We start from the raw sequence: 18,342 nt of genomic DNA, 5'->3' as shown, positions 1-18,342 counted from the left end.
TTGAAAATAAACCGATTTTCTTTTTCATCGAAATATGACATAACACTTCCAATTGGCAGTCTCGGATAGTTTTGAGCAATTTTCCAAAATTCTGGGTATTTTCTGGCGATTCTGGCTGAAATTCCTCTTTGCAGTGTGAAGTCGCTTGATACACAGTGGGCTATTGGCATTGAGTAATGTTCACAATTTCCAGAAATTTGAATAAATTTTATTGCTTTTTTCCGAGAAATTGTGTTGATATTTGCGTTTTTCCTTGTTTTTGAACGGAGTGCAGGTGGTGTATGTTGCGGTGTCTGTATAGTAGTAGTTCCTCGTTGGTACTTTTGAATGCTAGCTTTCACCTGGTCGAGTTTAGTGTCTCTTGTAGGAATTTGAGACTGTTGGGATTGTCTGACTGAACTTTTGATTGTTTCGCGTTTTGTGTCTTTGTCTGAGATGGGGGTATTGTATCGGCTTCCTGATGCTTCTGATAGATGAATAGGATGTTCTGTTGTTGATTGGGGATAGGAAGGGACTGTTTACGTTCACCGAGAAATTCGTGGGTTGAATTGAACTTGTTTTGGGATTTTGCTCGGTTTTGGCGGAGTTGGGAGATTTGAAAATCGTACATCTTCATTATCACTAAATGGGTCGGGTGGTATGGGCTCTGTATCTGACTCATTGTTGGCATTGTCTAACGAAGTGTTTTGGTAAGTATCTGTTGTGAAGCTTTGACGCGGTGTTGCTTCGTTGGATTGAATTGGAGAGGGAAGGAGTGATCCTGGTGGAGTTATTATTTGTGCCGGAGCCATGACTGCTGCTGGCACGGCTGCAGGAATGACTGGTATTGGAGGTGCTTGTGCTGCTAGAGGTACAGTTATTCGGACTATAGGGGTTTTGGGTGTTGAAAGTGGTTTTTCATCCTCTTTGTTGGAAATGTCAGTCATATCTAGGAGATAGTCGTCGAAAAGTTCTGGCTCTCTTTTATCATTTTCCTCGATGGGTCTGGTCTAAAGTCCTGTGGTTGTATTGGGTTGATGTCCTCGATGGCGTCCTGGGGTTTAAAGAGCTTCAATCGTATCCTGTGAACACATTGTGTAAAGTGAGTTCCAACTTTTCGTATGATGTAATTGGAATCCGTTAGAACTTTTTCGACACGGTACAATGGTAACCACATCTGCACTGACTTACTAGCAAATTGGTTTTGAGCAGTGAGTTTTGGGTTAAGTAGCAGACAGTAGGAGTGAAGTTGGAGTGGTTTAGCAGATGATTTTCTATCATAATAATTCCTATAACGTTGGTATGAATCAATAAGTCTTAATTTGTTTTCGGAAAATTTTTTCATCATCGCATCTTGAAGAGCTTCAACATAGTCTGAATTTACTTCAACTGCTTCCATAGCTTTGCGTGAGAATCTGAGGTCAAGTGGTTTGACGGGCTCTCGTCCATGGAAAATTGATGCTAGGGCAACACCCAATAGAATTGTGGTATGAAGTGTTGTGAATGAAAACTGCTAGTGGCACGTACTTGTGCCAATCATTCCATTGATTGTCGGTATTGATTTTGAGGACTCGTTTAAGTGCTGCATGTGATCTTTCTATGGTTCCAATAGTTTGTGGGTGCTTCAATGATGCATGATTCAACTTAATTTCAAGTAAACTTGTTAGTTCTTGCATTAGTTTTGATGTAAATGTGCTTCCGAGATCTGTCAAAATAGTTTGTGGTATATAGCTGTTATTGAAGAAAATTTTTACAAGCTCCCTGGCCACTGTGTCAGCACTTCCATTTGTTAAGGGAACTGCAAAGAGATATTTTGTAAAGACATCGATCCCGCTGAGGACGTATTTGTAGATTGGTGAGTTAAATGTTCCGACAAGGTCTATTTGGAGTTGGTCTCCTGGGTAAGATTGTAAAGATGAAACTGGTTGTAATGGTGGACGTAGTTGATTATCTTTGGCGCGTTTCAGTTGAAGGCATGTGAGACAGTTTTTAATAAGATCAAGCAGATGCTCCGTAAATCCTGGAAAATAGAATCGGCGTCGAAATTCTTGAATAACTTTTTGGATTCCCACATGTCCAGCTGTTTTCGAGTTGTGGAGTCTATAAAGTACTTCCTTCCAAAACTTCTTCGGAAGACAGTATTGCTTATATAAGATCTGTCCTGTATCATCGTAAAAAAGTCTGTAAAGTGTTCCATTTTCATTTACAATTCTGTTTAACTGTTTGTAGTATTTTCGCGCTGCTTTTGATTCGTAAGTAAGATCCGGAGTTACCTGTTTTTCTTTCCATTCCCATACTTTTCTGAGATCTGGATCTTCCTGCTGTTCTGATTTTAGGTCGAGAGTATCGCTTCTTTCTGTTATATCCGTCAAAACATCGAGAGGATTCTCAAACTGTAATGCATTGATTTCTTGTCTTGTCAGCTTTAGAAGTCCCACAATTTCGTCCTTAGGTACGTCTCTCAATTTTCCAAGGTATGCATCGTAGAATCCAACTTCTTTCAGTTGTTCTATGAACTTTGGGTCATTCCTTTCTTCTTCAAAGATTTTGTCTAAACTTGTAATATGATTAAGAGATACATCTGGTGATTTTGCTGCTGTGTCGATCTGGAATTCTTTGATCTCTATTTTGTCAGAAAGTTTCAAAGAGAGGCTTGCTGTTCGGTCGGTTTGCATTCTTGACAGGAAGTCCGCTGCATAGTTGGCTCGTCCTGGGATATGGGCTATTACGAGGTTAAACGATAAAACTCTGTTCAGAAAGTTCCACAGAGTTGGTGGTATCGTCTTTGACTGAAAAAATTGTGTAAGACTTCTGTTGTCGGTAAGGACAATAACTGGTTGGTTTGAACACCAAAGAAAGTGTGCGAATTGGTCCAGCGCAAAGTATAATGCTAAAAATTCCCTATAATAGGTCGAAAATTTTAGTTGAGCTGTATTAAAGAGTTGTGATCCAAATGAGACTGGGGCGTACGTCTTCTTCTGTTTTGTACTGGTTGTTGAGACATAGTCTTCAACCAAGAGGACAAATCCTGCGGCATAATAGCTTGCGTCACAAAGAAGAACGTACTGTAGTCCAGGTTTCGGTAATCTTAGTGTCATTTTTGTTGCTTCAAATAAGTCCGTTTTGAGAGTTTCTAACTTGTCCTTGTGTTCTTCATTCGTAGTTATTTTGGATTCTTTGCGGAGGAGTTTGTAAAATGGTATTAATTTTTCACTCAGGTTTGGTATATAGTTCTTAAAAAATTGTAGAAATCCGATGAGTCTCTTAACTTGTTTTGTAGTTTGTGGCATTTTAATTTTTTCAAGAAACTTAGTTATTTTCTTCGCTTCTGGTGAAATTCCTGATGCTGTGATGATATTGCCCAAGAACTTCATTGATTGTGTGGCAATTTCGCATTTTTCGGGAGACAGTTTTAGTCCCGATCGTCGCATGCAGTTGAATATTTTCTTGAGTGTCGGTATAAGTTCTTCAAAGTTGTTGACTGCACATCCAATATCGTCCATGAATTGTGTACATATATCTGCTGCTAGACATGGATCAAGGTAATGCCTGATGAATGAGCTGAACCCAGTGACCGATTTTCCTAATCCCTGTGCTAAACATTTGTAAGCATAGGTTCTTGATGAAAAATTGAACGCTAGTAACTGGACAGAAAGATCGTCTGCCATTTGGACACAATGGTAAGCTTGTGAACAATCCAACTTCGTAATCAGTGTTTTTCCCGCAAAGTGGTTGGTTGCATCAGCTTTGTTCGAGATGGGGAAGTTAGCATTGACATAGTCGTTCTTGAGAAGGTGATTTACTCTGCGTAGATCGATCAATATACGTAGTTTTCCTGATTCTTTTCTATGGGCGAACAACGGACTACTATATTTGGATTGTGACAACGTTGTAATCAAGCCATAGTAGTGCATTAGTGCCAATTCAACATGGAGCTCATCTCGAAGGTGTATTGGTGTTGGTGGTCCTTGGACGTACAAAGGAAGTTGGTGTTCTGGCGTTAGCTTTACTTTCAACTCGGTATTGTAGCCAACGTCGAAACGATGTTTTGCGAAGATGTCATGAAATTCTATCAACAGGTCTTCGACTTCTTCCTTTTGCTCCTCAGTTAATGCCGATTTTTCCCATGGAAATTTCTGTAAACATTTTTGTCGGTCCTCATTGCTTCGTTGTGGGTTCAATTTTTCTGCCTCTTTTAATTTTAAGATTTGATCGTAGATTTCTCGTTGTAGTGGCAGTAATTGATCTGGATCTTCGCAGGTTTCTGGTGTTGGGAACCATAACTTGCTGTATTCTGGTCCTGGTCGCGACGGTTGGGCATCTCCTTGCTCGCAGAAATCCTGAATGAGTTGGTTGATCTGTGGAATTGTTCCATCTTCGCTCTGTCGCTTTGCTAGCGAAATTAATTCTGGGTCTATTAATATTAATTTTTCCGCTTGCTCGGTGGTCAAAATTGAAAATCGCCCAACTTCTGTTGCTGTTGGTAACGTTATTGGATGGTCTGTTATGTTGATCGCTGATATGAATAAATTATTGTTGGTACCAACTGTACTTAGGGAAGAAGTCAATGCAACGTCAGTTTCTCTTTCGAGTGTTTCGTTTGGTATTATTATTCCACTTCGTTGGTGCAACGGTTCAACTGTAGTTTGTAGTTTACATTCCAGGATTGTATGCTGATTTGGCATCAGAGTTGTTTTTTTCACTGTATAAATGGGGATTTTCTTCTGTCGTACTGTTCTGCGTGGTTCGTTGTATGGTTTAATCTCGTTTATCTGCACAGTTAAATCGTCGAATTGTAGAAAATTTTTTGATGGGTTAATTGTTATGTCGTGCTTTTTGAAAAAGGGGTTTCCCTAGTATAATGGAGTTTGCTGTAGGTAGAACAAGAAACGATTCGGAGAATTGTCGGTGTGCCATTATAAATGTTATTTGTACTTGGCTTTGGACATTGACTGTTTGACCACCTGCCATGCGTAATTGGTTCCATTCTTTTTTCTCATTGCTGGATTGAATTTGGACTGTTTTGTCAGCTTTCAAATCCTCAAGGGTTCTTCTGCTGATAACGTTAGCGCAAGCACCGGTATAAATAAGTGCTTTTCTACTCAAATTAGGCGAGAACTTCAATTTAATGTATGACAAAGTGCTTTTATTTGATGAAGAGACGATATTCAGTTCAAGGATGCCTTTGTTGTCATCTGTTCTTGTTTGTTTGCGGTTTTGATTATTGGGTGGCTTAATTAGTTTTTTGCTTGACGCTGAAATGGAAAAGAGGTTCCTCTGGTATTTGATCTTCCTCTTTGGGAACATTGGCTAGCTTTGTGGTTTGGGTATCCACAGGTATAGCAAAAGATTTTGCTGGACTGGGTAACGGGAAAGTATGGACTATTGGGTATTTGTACATCTATTTGTGGGTGTGTTTGCTGTTGTCCTTGCGGTTGTTGAGGTTGGTACATTCGGTACTGTGGGGGGCCTTCTCCATCTGGTTTGGAAATTCCTTGAATTTTGATATCCGTATCTATTTGAATTATAGTTGCCTCTGTATGAATTTTGCGTTGGAAATCGTGCTCTTTGTGGTGCAAAGTTTCGATAATTTTGATAGCTACTGCTTTGTTGTTGGTAGAACGGTTGTTGTTGCGTTGTTTGGCTTGGGTAACTCGTGTAGTCTGATGTTGGATGCGTATGATTGTTACTCTCGTTGCTCTTCAACCGTTCGTCCACTGACTGAAGGCGTCTCTCAATAGACTCTTGGTTCGCTGTTAACTTTGACAGTGCATTGATTAGATTATCGGAGACTGTCGTGCTCACTTCATTGAAACCATCTTCCGGGTAGTCGTCTTTGCGACACGTCTCTCGAATTGTCATTTGTTGCCTGGCTAAAGTACAAAGTTCTTGAACGGTTGCGTTTGCTGGCTGTTCCATGATTTTTGAACGAAGCCATCCTGGCATTGCTTTGACAAAGATCCTTTTGACTTGTTCGTTTTTGTAATCTTCAGCTGCTTGTAGTCGTTCTGCTCGTGCTGCCGTTTCACTGTCAAATCGTGTCTGCTCTGCTGCTGCTGGTCCGGGGTCGAGTCCGGCAAGCCTTAGGGGTGCTACTTCTGGTAAGTTCGATGCTGGATATGCGCGTTGTCCTTTTGTCTGCAATGTTACCAAGAAGTTTTCCGGTGTGTCGTTCATCGGGTCGAATTTCTGTTGCTCTAATTTTAATAAATGAACTTCTTGTAGTTGAACGTTACAAAAATGATTCCGAAGAGCATCAAGACAATGTTCGACGTTAGCTCTTGTGGCTGCTGGTAGAGTAAGAAAAAACCGTAACGCTGCGTCTCTCAAGTGTAGTTGCAAGAAGTTCGGTTGTTGGGCTACTGGGACGGCTGCAACACCAATTATCCCACGGAAAAGCTGTTCGAACTCTCTGAAGTTTTCACTTTCAGTTCCTTTGTAGGGTTCGATCGTTATCTGGGCGTTTGCTGCCATATATGGTTACTACTTTAGCTGCGGTTATTACTTATGGTAATAGAAACTGCACAAATTGAATGAATGAGGAAGGTTGATTAAAATTGTCACTATTGCGTTGTTGAGCGGTTTCAGCATTCCAAATGATTAAAACTCTATCGTCTATGTCATGTTGGGCTAATATGACAATAGATTTGTTTGGATCTTAATCAATGATACTAACACAATCGGTCTTGAAGAAATGCTAGCATATAGTTATTATAATTATTGCTGAGGGGCATGAGTGGACAAAGAATGGCTTTAAGGTCGAAAATTGCTCTAGCACTTTTTCTGGATTATGATTTGATTAATTCAAAAGCGCCATTTTCATGAAGTTTTGACTTACACTTGGAGTTTTTGTTAAACAAACTTGAGAAGGTTGAGATTGTTTACTTCTGGCTTCCTCTCAAGCAATACCACTATCCACTTTGTATTTGAAGATGAAGGGTTGTTAACACCACTCGAGTTTTCTAGTCCGCTTGTCCAGTGCTGCTGTCACTCACATCAGTCGTTATATTGTTGCTATATAAAAGGATGATAACGTTGTAGTGTTGGTTTCTTCGTAGATAAATTCGAATCCAAGGTTCTCAATATCAACAGAAGCTTCTAGCTGAGTTTCTTCTAACATATTCAAGTAATCTTCACGATTGGCAAAGAATTTAATGCTAATTAGACGTTGTACATAATTTTCTGTCCATGCGAAGAATGCAATTAAAAAACTCTTTTCATTAACACATATTGATTGGATTTCGGCCGAAGTGTTGGGTAATTGTGGGTTTCCAAACATTAATAAATTTGGGACGTCTTCTAATTTAATAATATTTGCGTTAAAATGTAGGAAATCAAAAAGTTGTTGAAAGTTAAACATAACGAAGGCAAGTTTTAACTTGTTTTTAAGAGTTTAATGTTTAAAGGGAGAAAAGGGTAAAGGTATAAACAAAATATATTAAACAAACCAGAAATATCAGAAAATTTGATTTTTGAAGATAGAAGGTAACGTTAGACTGTTTTTTCAATCCTGTCGCCATGTGATATACTTTTCTGAGATCTATCTTTGCTGTAGGTATCTTTGAAATTTAGATTCCTAATACACGTTTTATCTTATTTCTGATTGATGTTTAGCGGTCCTATCTTCGATGCGCAGGTCTACAGTCGTGGTTTAAAGAAACAATTTTGCAATAATGAATTTAAGATACTGCTTTTCACTAGAATTCTCGGTCTTGTGTTTTTACAGATTTCTTCCTGATATTTACATCATATTTGTTTTTCATTGAAATTTTAAACATTCTAAAGAGGTTTTATATCATAAAGGGTTACATATCGAGGTTAATATTCAAATCATTCAAATATACTTTAGATCATTCTAATTATCAAGGATTTCAAGTTTTGTGGGTACAATATAGCAAACAAATATATTAATGTGAAGGTTAATAAGATAAACAACTTGAACTAAACAATAGATAGTTTGAGCTTTTGACATCTAAATATAATTTAGGTATGTCACATATCGTCATCGCCGCTTGAGATCCATTGATCATCTCAGCAATTTCACGCTCTTTTGCTTGAAAGCGGTGCATAGATTGTTGAGCTTCAGGGACCAGACATACAAATTCTCCATTTAGATGTTTGCTTATCTCAGAACCAATAATTGCAAATAATTTATTTAAGACTGCAGCATTATCCCGCAATAAAGGATTTTCAACGTTATTCCCGTATGACTCAAGTATTGGTATTTTTTTGCTTTCATTGTTTTCACCAGTGAGCTCATTTAACAGATTGTAAATTTTTTGTTTATCCCTTTTAAAAGGCTTTTGTTAATCTAAAATACTTTTCAAAGAGCAATCTCGCGTCTTTGAACTTATCCTCAGTCTAAAAGTCGATCTATCTTTCATGCAGTCTGCATGTGCCTTACTCCTTCTCGTCCTTAAATTTTATAGTTTATTATTGAACCAATTGGGCAGGTTTTGGAACTTATTTGTTGATTGTGTCAATGACGCGTAATCCTGGACACTAAATCACTTCCTATCGTTGCTCTTCAAATCACTCAGTCTATTGACATCAACGTGCAGCAAACGCACTCCAAAAAATTACCGATAAAAGAAGACCCAACAGCAATACTCCTCTTCGAGTCGTAAAAAACACACTCCTGTTCGAATAGTAAAAAAATCACCAATACTCCCCTTCAAGTCGTAAAAAAACAACAACACTCCTCTTCGAATAGTAAAAAAGCACCTCCAATACTCCCCTTCAAGTCGTAAAAACAACTCTAATACTCCTCTTCGAGTCGTATCAAACAACTCCAATACTCCTCTTCGAATCGTATCAAACAACTCCAATACTCCTCTTCGAATCGTATCAAACAACTCCAATACTCCTCTTCGAGTCGTAAAAAACAACTCCAACATTTTTTTGTAAAAACAACTCCAGTACGCCTCTTAGAGTCCTGAAAAGCACAACTCCAATATTCCTCTTCAAGTCGAAACTCCAATACTGCTCTTGGAGCAGCAAAAAATCACTCTAATACTCCGCTTCGAGTCGAATAAGCAACTCCAATACTCCTCTTCGTGTTGTAAAAAACAAATATAAGCCTCTTCGAGTAGTAAAAAATACTTCTATACTCCTATTCGAGTCAAAAGACAACTCCAACACTCCTTACAGGTTTAAAAAACAACTCCAATTGACTTCTAGTCGTAAAACCCTAATACACGCTAAAACAACTCCAACACGCCCCTACGAGTAGTTAAAAACATAACACCACTTCTCTTCGAGCCGTAAAAAATCACTCCAATACTCTTCGAGTCTTAAAAAACAATTCCAATTTTCCTCTTCGAGTCCTAAAAAACAACTCCAATATTCCTCTTCGAGTCGAAAAAAACTCCAATACTGCTCTTCGAGACACAAAATACCACTCTAATACTCCTCTTCGTGTTGTAAAAAAACACATCTCCAATACTCTTCTTTGAGTCATAACAAATTCAAATTCTAATCGTAAACAGAGCTCCAATACTCCTCTTCAAATAGTAAAAAAAACACCTCCAATACTCCCCTTCAAGTCGTAAAAAACTCCAATACTTCTCTTCGAGTGGTAAGAAACAACTCAAATACTCCACCTCGTATTGTAAAAAACAACTCCAATACTCCTTTTTGAGTCGAAAACAACTCCAATACTCCACTTCGGGATGTAAAAAAACAACTGCAATACTCAACTTCGTGTACAAAAAACAACTACAATACTCAGCTTCGAGTAAAAAAACAACTCCAATACTGAACTTCGAGTTGTAAAAACAACTCCAATACTCAACTTCGAGTTAAAAAAACAACTCCAATACTCAACTTCGATTAAAAAAACAACTCCAATTCTCAACTTCGAGTAAAAAAAACAACTCCACTACTCAACTTAGAGTTAAAAAAACAACTCCAATACTCAACTTCGAGTAAAAAAACAACTCCAATACTCAACTTCGAGTTGTAAGAAACAACTCCAACACTCAATTTTGAGTAGAAAAACAACTCCAATACTCAACTTCGAGTAAAAAGACAACTCCAATACTCAACTTCGAGTTGTAAAAAAAAACTCCAATACTCAACTTCAGTAAAAAACAACTCCAAAACTCAACTTTGGGTAAAAAAACAATTCCAATACTCAACTTCGAGTAAAAAAACAACTCCAATACTCAACTTCGAATTAAAAAAAAAACAACTCCAATACTCAACTTCGAGTTGAAAAACAACTCCAATACTCAACTTCGAGTGAAAAAACAACTCCAATACTCAACTTCAAAGTTAAAAAAACAACTCCAATACTCAACTTCGAGTTGTAGAAAAGAACTCCAATACTCAACTTTGAGTAAAACAATTCCAATACTCAACTTCGAGTAAAAAAACAACTCCAAGACTCAACTTCGAGTAAAAAACAACTCCAATACTCAACTTCGAGTTGTAAAAAACAACTCCAATACTCAGCTTCGAGTAAAAAAAACAACTCCAATACTGATCTTCGAGTAAGAAAAACAACTCCAATACTCAACTTCGAGTGAAAAACAACTCCAATACCCAACTTTGAGTAAAAAAAAAAACAATTCCAATACTCAACTTCGAGTGAAAAAACAACTCCAATACTCAACTTCAAAGTTAAAAAAACAACTCCAATACTCAACTTTGAGTTGAAGAAAAGAACTCCAATACTCAACTTTGAGTAAAACAATTCCAATACTCAACTTCGAGTAAAAAACAACTCCAAGACTCAACTTCGAGTAAAAAAACAACTCCAATACTCAACTTCGAGTTGTAAAAAACAACTCCAATACTCAGCTTCGAGTAAAAAAAACAACTCCAATACTGATCTTCGAGTAAAAAAAACAACTCCAAGACTCAACTTCGAGTAAAAAACAACTCCAATACTCAACTTCGAGTTGTAAAAAACAACTCAAATACTCAGCTTCGAGTAAAAAAAACAACTCCAATACTGATCTTCGAGTAAAAAAAACAACTCCAATACTCAACTTCGAGAAACAAACACAACTCCAATACTCAACTTCGAGTAAAAAAACTCCAATACTCAACTTCCAGTAAAACAAAACAACTCCAATACATAGCTTCGAGTAAAAAAACAACTCCAATGCTCAACTTCGAGTAAAAAAAACTGCAATGCTCGACTTCGAGTAAAAAAAACAACTGCAATACTCAACTTCGAGTAAAAAACAACTCCAATACTCAACTTCGAGTAAAAAAAACAATCGCAATACTCAAATTCAAATAAAAAAAAACAACTCCAATACTCAAGTTTCAGTAAAAAAAACAACTCCTATACTGAACTTCGAGTTGTAAAAAAACAACTCCAATACTCAACTTCGAGTAAAAAACAACTCCAATAATCAACTTCGAGTTGTGAAAAACAACTCCATTACTCCACTTCGAGTAAAAAAAACCACTCCAATACTCAGCTTCGAGTTGTAAACAAGACAACGCCCAAATACAATTCAAATTTTTTGAATATCAAACTGCTATAATAGCCAGCTGAAAAGATATGAGGGCGTTTATTGATAACGGATTGTAATGAATGAACAAGGGGGGTAATGAACAAGAGTTGTAAAAAAAACTCCAAAACTCAACTTCAGTAAAAAACAACTCCAATACTCAACTTTGGGTTAAAAAAAACAATTCCAATACTCAACTTCGAGTAAAAAAACAACTCCAATACTCAACTTCGTATTAAAAAAAACAACTCCAATACTCAACTTCGAGTTAAAAAACAACTCCAATACTCAACTTCGAGTAAAAAAACAACTCCAATACTCAACTTCAAAGTTAAAAAAACAACTCCAATACTCAACTTCGAGTTGTAGAAAAGAACTCCAATACTCAACTTTGAGTAAAACAATTCCAATATTCAACTTCGAGTAAAAAAACAACTCCAATACTCAACTTCGAGTAAAAAACAACTCCAATACTCAACTTCGAGTTGTAAAAAACAACTCCAATACTCAGCTTAGAGTAAAAAAAACAACTCCAATACTGATCTTCGAGTAAAAAAAAACAACTCCAATACTCAACTTCGAGAAACAAAAACAACTCCAATACTCAACTTCGAGTAAAAAAAACTCCAATACTCAACTTCCAGTAAATCAAAACAACTCCAATACATAGCTTCGAGTAAAAAAACAACTCCAATGCTCAACTTCGAGTAAAAAAAACTGCAATGCTCGACTTCGAGTAAAAAAAAACAACTGCAATACTCAACTTCGAGTAAAAAACAACTCCAATACTCAACTTCGAGTAAAAAAAACAATCGCAATACTCAAATTCAAATAAAAAAAACAACTCCAATACTCAAGTTTCAGTAAAAAAACAACTCCTATACTGAACTTCGAGTTGTAAAAAAACAACTCCAATACTCAACTTCGAGTAAAAAACAACTCCAATAATCAACTTCGAGTTGTGAAAAACAACTCCATTACTCCACTTCGAGTAAAAAAAACCACTCCAATACTCAGCTTCGAGTTGTAAACAAGACAACGCCCAAATACAATTCAAATTTTTTGAATATCAAACTGCTATAATAGCCAGCTGAAAAGATCTGAGGGCGTTTATTGATAACGGATTGTAATGAATGAACAAGGGGGGTAATGAACAAGAGTTGTAAAAAAAACTCCAAAACTCAACTTCAGTAAAAAACAACTCCAATACTCAACTTTGGGTAAAAAAAACAATTCCAATACTCAACTTCGAGTAAAAAAACAACTCCAATACTCAACTTCGTATTAAAAAAAACAACTCCAATACTCAACTTCGAGTTAAAAAACAACTCCAATACTCAACTTCGAGTAAAAAAACAACTCCAATACTCAACTTCAAAGTTAAAAAAACAACTCCAATACTCAACTTCGAGTTGTAGAAAAGAACTCCAATACTCAACTTTGAGTAAAACAATTCCAATATTCAACTTCGAGTAAAAAAACAACTCCAAGACTCAACTTCGAGTAAAAAACAACTCCAATACTCAACTTCGAGTTGTAAAAAACAACTCCAATACTCAGCTTAGAGTAAAAAAAAACAACTCCAATACTGATCTTCGAGTAAAAAAACAACTCCAATACTCAACTTCGAGTGAAAAACAACTCCAATACCCAACTTTGAGTAAAAAAAACAATTCCAATACTCCACTTCGAGTAAAAAAACTCCAATACTCAAATTGGAGTAAAAAACAACCGCAAAACTCAACTTCGAGTAAAAAAACAACACCAATACTCAATTTTGATTAAAAAACAACTCCAATACTCAACTTCGAGAAACAAAAACAACTCCAATACTCAACTTCGAGTAAAAAAACTCCAATACTCAACTTCCAGTAAAACAAAACAACTCCAATACATAGCTTCGAGTAAAAAAAACAACTCCAATGCTCAACTTCGAGTAAAAAAAACTGCAATGCTCGACTTCGAGTTAAAAAAAACAACTCCAATACTCAACTTCGAGTAAAAAAACTCCAATACTCAACTTCCAGTAAAACAAAACAACTCCAATACATAGCTTCGAGTAAAAAAAACAACTCCAATGCTCAACTTCGAGTAAAAAAAACTGCAATGCTCGACTTCGAGTTAAAAAAAACAACTGCAATACTCAACTTCGAGTAAAAAAAACCAACTCCAATACTCAACTTCGAGTAAGAAAAACAACTCCACACTCAACTTCGAGTAAAAAAAAACAACTGCAATACTCAACTTCGAGTAAAAAACAACTCCAATACTCAACTTCGAGTAAAAAAAAAACAATTGCAATACTCAAATTCAAATAAAAAAAAACAACTCCAATACTCAACTTTCAGTAAAAAAAAACAACTCCTATACTCAACTTCGAGTTGTGAAAAACAACTCCATTACTCCACTTCGAGTAAAAAAAAAACCACTCCAATACTCAGCTTCGAGTTGTAAGCAAGACAACGCCCAAATACAATTCAAATTCTTTGAATATCAAACTGCTATAATAGCCAGCTGAGAAGATATGAGGGCGTTTATTGATAACGGATTGTAATGAATGAACAAGGGGGGGTTCCTTTTAGTATTGGCCTTTTCATTTAGAAACATACATGATAGAAAGACGAGCAAAATGAACAACTAACGACTAGGAAGTGTGTATATAGTTGTCCTCTCGCTCATGGGTCCCAGGCCATACTGGTTCTTTATCTGCACAGACACAGAGTAGGCCTTCCGGTCACTAGGACGGGTAATGGAGCCACTCAAGTTGGATGCTGGGATCGTGAGTCTATGCAGGAAAGGAGCGTTCTTCACCTCGATTGTGTTGGCACCTCTCCCTGATGAACTAGAGAACTGAGGGATGAATGTGATCACGAAACTCAATTCGAAAGGAGCTCCGAAGTCAGTGTCGTCAACTTTCTGCAACAGAAGAGTCCATTTTAGTTGAGCAATTCGCATGGCCTCGTCTTACTCGAAAATTGATGTTATCAACAAATTTGTAAACTGAATTCGCAATTGTAAGCTGAAAGCTGAGGTTCAAATTTGTGAAACATCAGAAACATAGCCGGAATTACCCGCCATTGATTCCCATAACACCGATTGCGATTGAAGTGACAGAAAAAAAATGCTAAACATAGCTGGCAGATGGTCAGAATATAGCCGCAATAGCTTCGTAGATCTGCAGTCTCAAAAAGTTACACCAAAAAACGACACTTATTTTTATCAAATGCAGAGATGTTATATATTGATTAAGAATATGATTGATTAATTAACTTATTGCTGCTTCTATTGGCTACCCTCAAATACCTTTCAATTGACCATATCTCTTTGATGGAGTCAATGTTGATTGACATCCACAAAGGAGAAAAAGACTTTAATTATGAAAATAATAAAGTCACAAATACTCGTTTCTGATTGGTTGAAAAAGAATAAATATCCTTCCTTGAATGTTTGTCTGTTTCCCTTCTCAGACTCTCTTTAGTTGGTTCCTAATAGTCACACCTGATATAATAATAAAGTATATTTCTCTCTCTCTACTCCGCTCTTGTTTTGTATTGAGATATACGTTAGACTTTAGCATTGGGGCCCGTGCACTGTCTACTGAAGCTCAGGTAGAAGAGTAACAGACCAGAGATATAGAACTTTAGTTAGTCAGGTAAGCCTTAAAATTAGATAATATTCTTGAGACACAACAAGACCTCAGTGGAGTAACCTCGCAAGGTAACCCTACTCGAGACACGTCTTATTGAATTAAAGTAAAGAAAAGAAAGAAGAGAAAGTCATTTTTGAGAGTGAGGTAAGTCACGAGTGATCAAAAATTTAATCACGAACAAAAAAAACTCTCTACTAAGAGTCAAAATGACGTCACGCACACAGTTCAGTTGAAATTGCATGAACGACCGAGCAAAAAGAAGGTTGTGACGTCATATGGTCGTACCAAAAATATTGAAAACAAAACCAAGAGAAGGCAAATAATAGCCTCAGCTATCGCTTTGCTGCTATTAAACAGTTTTAAAGTTCAAACTATTTTGATTAGGATTTGTAGTAATGCAAATTCCTGTTGTTCAATGAGAGGATTCAGGGATTAGTATTAACGCCAAAACGCATCAGAGATGTTAACTGACTTGAAAGTACAAAGCTCAAGTAGCGAGCATCTAAAATTGGGCTTTATGGGTTTAGCCCCGTTCCTAATTTGATTAAGTTTTTCGATTTTGATTCTGTTTAACATAGATTGCTTTGCTGAGCAACTGCTGTTTGAAAGCACCTTGAGCACAATGGGCGAAGAATGAAACTAGCCTAGAGAAGACGAAAAAAATTATTGAGCAAGCTGTGAATTAAAAAGAAACAAATTTTATTCGACAAGTTAAAAAACATAGCACGACAAGTCCTGAATTATAATCCGAAGATTTCATTAAAAGCCTAAAAATTATAATACCTGACTAGCAGATCAATTGAACAATGACAGCCAAAGTCTCACAAATTTAGATAAAACAAAAAAATTGATATTGCTAAAATTCTTGAAGCTAAAATCCTGAAAGCCAAATTTTATCAATATAAACATACCCTATACCCACGAGCACACGTTTTGAAAAAATTGTTGCCTGTAAACCATTAAGTAACATGGTTTCATGCCCTAAAAAGTTTCAAAGGCCCCTACATCTGGAAAAAACTCAAACACTAAAAAAATCAAAACATGAAAATTCAAAAAACAAAAATTCGCAATAATGGGTGATATTAATTTACATAAAAAAACGATTTTTCACTTGAAACTATAGAGTAACGCGTCTGCTATCGAGCAACGCCTCTGGTTCATTCGTCTACATAGATCAAAAAATCAAAAAATTTGAAAGGAAATTGCCTTTTTTCGAAGTTGATCAAATCCTTGGTCCAATTATCTTCAAAACCATTTCAAGGTTTCAAAAGTGTCATCTAATTATCTTCAAAACCAATTTAAGATCTCTATGTCTGCCCAGTAATTCATCTACAAGCCATAAAAAGTTTCACTGATCAATAACACAGAAAAAACAAAGTTACTAAAAAAATTTTTAAGAACCAAAATGTTTTTGAAAAGTGATACTAAAATTATCACTTCGTGATACTAAAATTCGTGATACTAAAATTCAGTTGGTAGTTAAAGTTTGTATTGCTCAAACATATAGCACGGAAAAAAAGACAAAATAGGACAAAGGGCAAAAAAACGTTACGAACTTTGAAAAGCGTTTTCTTTTCTCTACCTATCTAACCGGAAACACAAAAAATGACAAAAAAAACGTGAAAAATTGAATCATTTTGGGCCCAAAACTCCACAAAAATGACCGTTTCACCTAGAATTTATCCTTTCCATCAGGTTCAACACTCTAAGCACTTGAAATACTACTAAAATAGCACAGGGCTATTTCTAATAACCACTTTCCGTTTCCTGTTTATCCCGTTTCGAAAGCGAGAAATTATAGAAAAATGTGTCAACACTTCTTGCAAAAAAGACAGAACAATTACAACCCGAACTCTTTGGAATGCAAAAAAGACAGCAAGACAAGTCCTGAATTACAATGCTAATAATTAAATTAACTAATCATCTGACATTTGAAATTTTTACAGCACCACCAAATTTAGACAGTCAACAACGGTTGTAGAAGTGGGGGTGGGGGTAGGTAGGGCAGTTACGTAGCTGACGCGGGGGTGGAGGGGGGGGGGGTAGGTAAACGAAAGGTGGGTGAGCGAGGTTATTAAATTCGGGAAGAGGAACGGATAAATCAGAATAAAAAAACAGCTGGTAGACTATCAGAAAATAACCGCGATATCTTTGTAGCTCGGCAGACTCAACAAGACATTTAAAAAATTGGCAGCTCTCAAATAACGTTCAATCAGACTTAAACGCACTCAGTTGACTTTATCTCCTTGGATTAAAGTAAAGTCATTTTGAAAGTGAGGCAGTCATTCTTGTGAGATAAATCACTAGTGCACAAAAGCTAGTCACTCGAATGAAAAAGCTTTCTCCACTAAGTGTGAAAAATTTTGTTCCACGCAATTCTGTCGCAGTTACATGACGGAATGAAAGCGCAGACTTGAAGAGATCGTGGCATGATATGTAATAAAAAATTTGATGATTGGCGTACAATTCATTGGATTTTCATTGATTGAACCAAAAAATCAGAATCGAACGAAAACATGCGATCAAAAAATCGAAAAAACTGAAAATCAAAAGTACGTTAGTTAAAACTGATGAAACGAAATCATTGCTTTTGGCGCACCCCTGATTCGACCTTTGTATTACACTATTGCCGAAACGGCTCAAAATATGGAAACAAACCCAACAGATTGCCGAAAAATAGCCGCAATTGAACCCCGATTGGGATCGAAAGAACAGAAAACGAATAAAAATAATATTTGTACCCAAACATTATTAAAGTGCAAACTATTTTGATGTCATTTTGACGTTGGATATTCTGCTTTGAACATACACCCTGTTTCATTATGAGAAGATGTAGGTGCTACTAACGATACAATTAAGCATTAGAGATTTTAACTCAGACTTACAAGAACAAAATTTAAGTAGCGAGCATCTAAAACTGGGCTCTGTCTAATTTCTAGTTTTGATTTCGTTTTTCGATACTGACTCTAGATTGTTTTGCTGATCAACTGCTGCTTAAAAGCACTTTGAGCAGAATGAAAGCTAGAGACGTCAAAAAGATTTTACGCAATATTTTCAACAAGTTGAGAACTAAGGTGAAGCTAAATAAATTATTATTCGACGAATCAAAAAAAGTAGAACCGTCAATGAATCGGAATGATTTAGAAGACAATTCGAACAAAGCAATTGAAAATTCACGTCCTAATTACTATTTATCATTAACAAAGCTACTGTTGTGCTAACACAGATCTCAAATTTAAAGACAGA

The 18,342-nt window shown here is 36.4% G+C and overlaps 1 protein-coding gene across 1 annotated transcript in view; it reads right to left on the bottom strand.

Moving 5' to 3' along the window:
* LOC142354029 (contactin-4-like) overlaps positions 1-18,342 on the bottom strand; it is a 330,197-nt gene that overhangs the window by 39,502 nt on the left and 272,353 nt on the right. The window contains exon 20 of the mRNA XM_075406293.1: positions 14,090-14,363. Coding sequence (XP_075262408.1) covers positions 14,090-14,363 — 274 coding nt within the window. The remainder of the gene's footprint in view (positions 1-14,089; positions 14,364-18,342) is intronic.

This window comes from Convolutriloba macropyga, chromosome 15, assembly GCF_964194025.1.
Source record: "Convolutriloba macropyga chromosome 15, txConMacr16.3, whole genome shotgun sequence".
NCBI classification, from domain to species: Eukaryota; Metazoa; Xenacoelomorpha; order Acoela; family Convolutidae; genus Convolutriloba; species Convolutriloba macropyga.
This window is presented reverse-complemented; position numbering and strand designations above follow the sequence as displayed.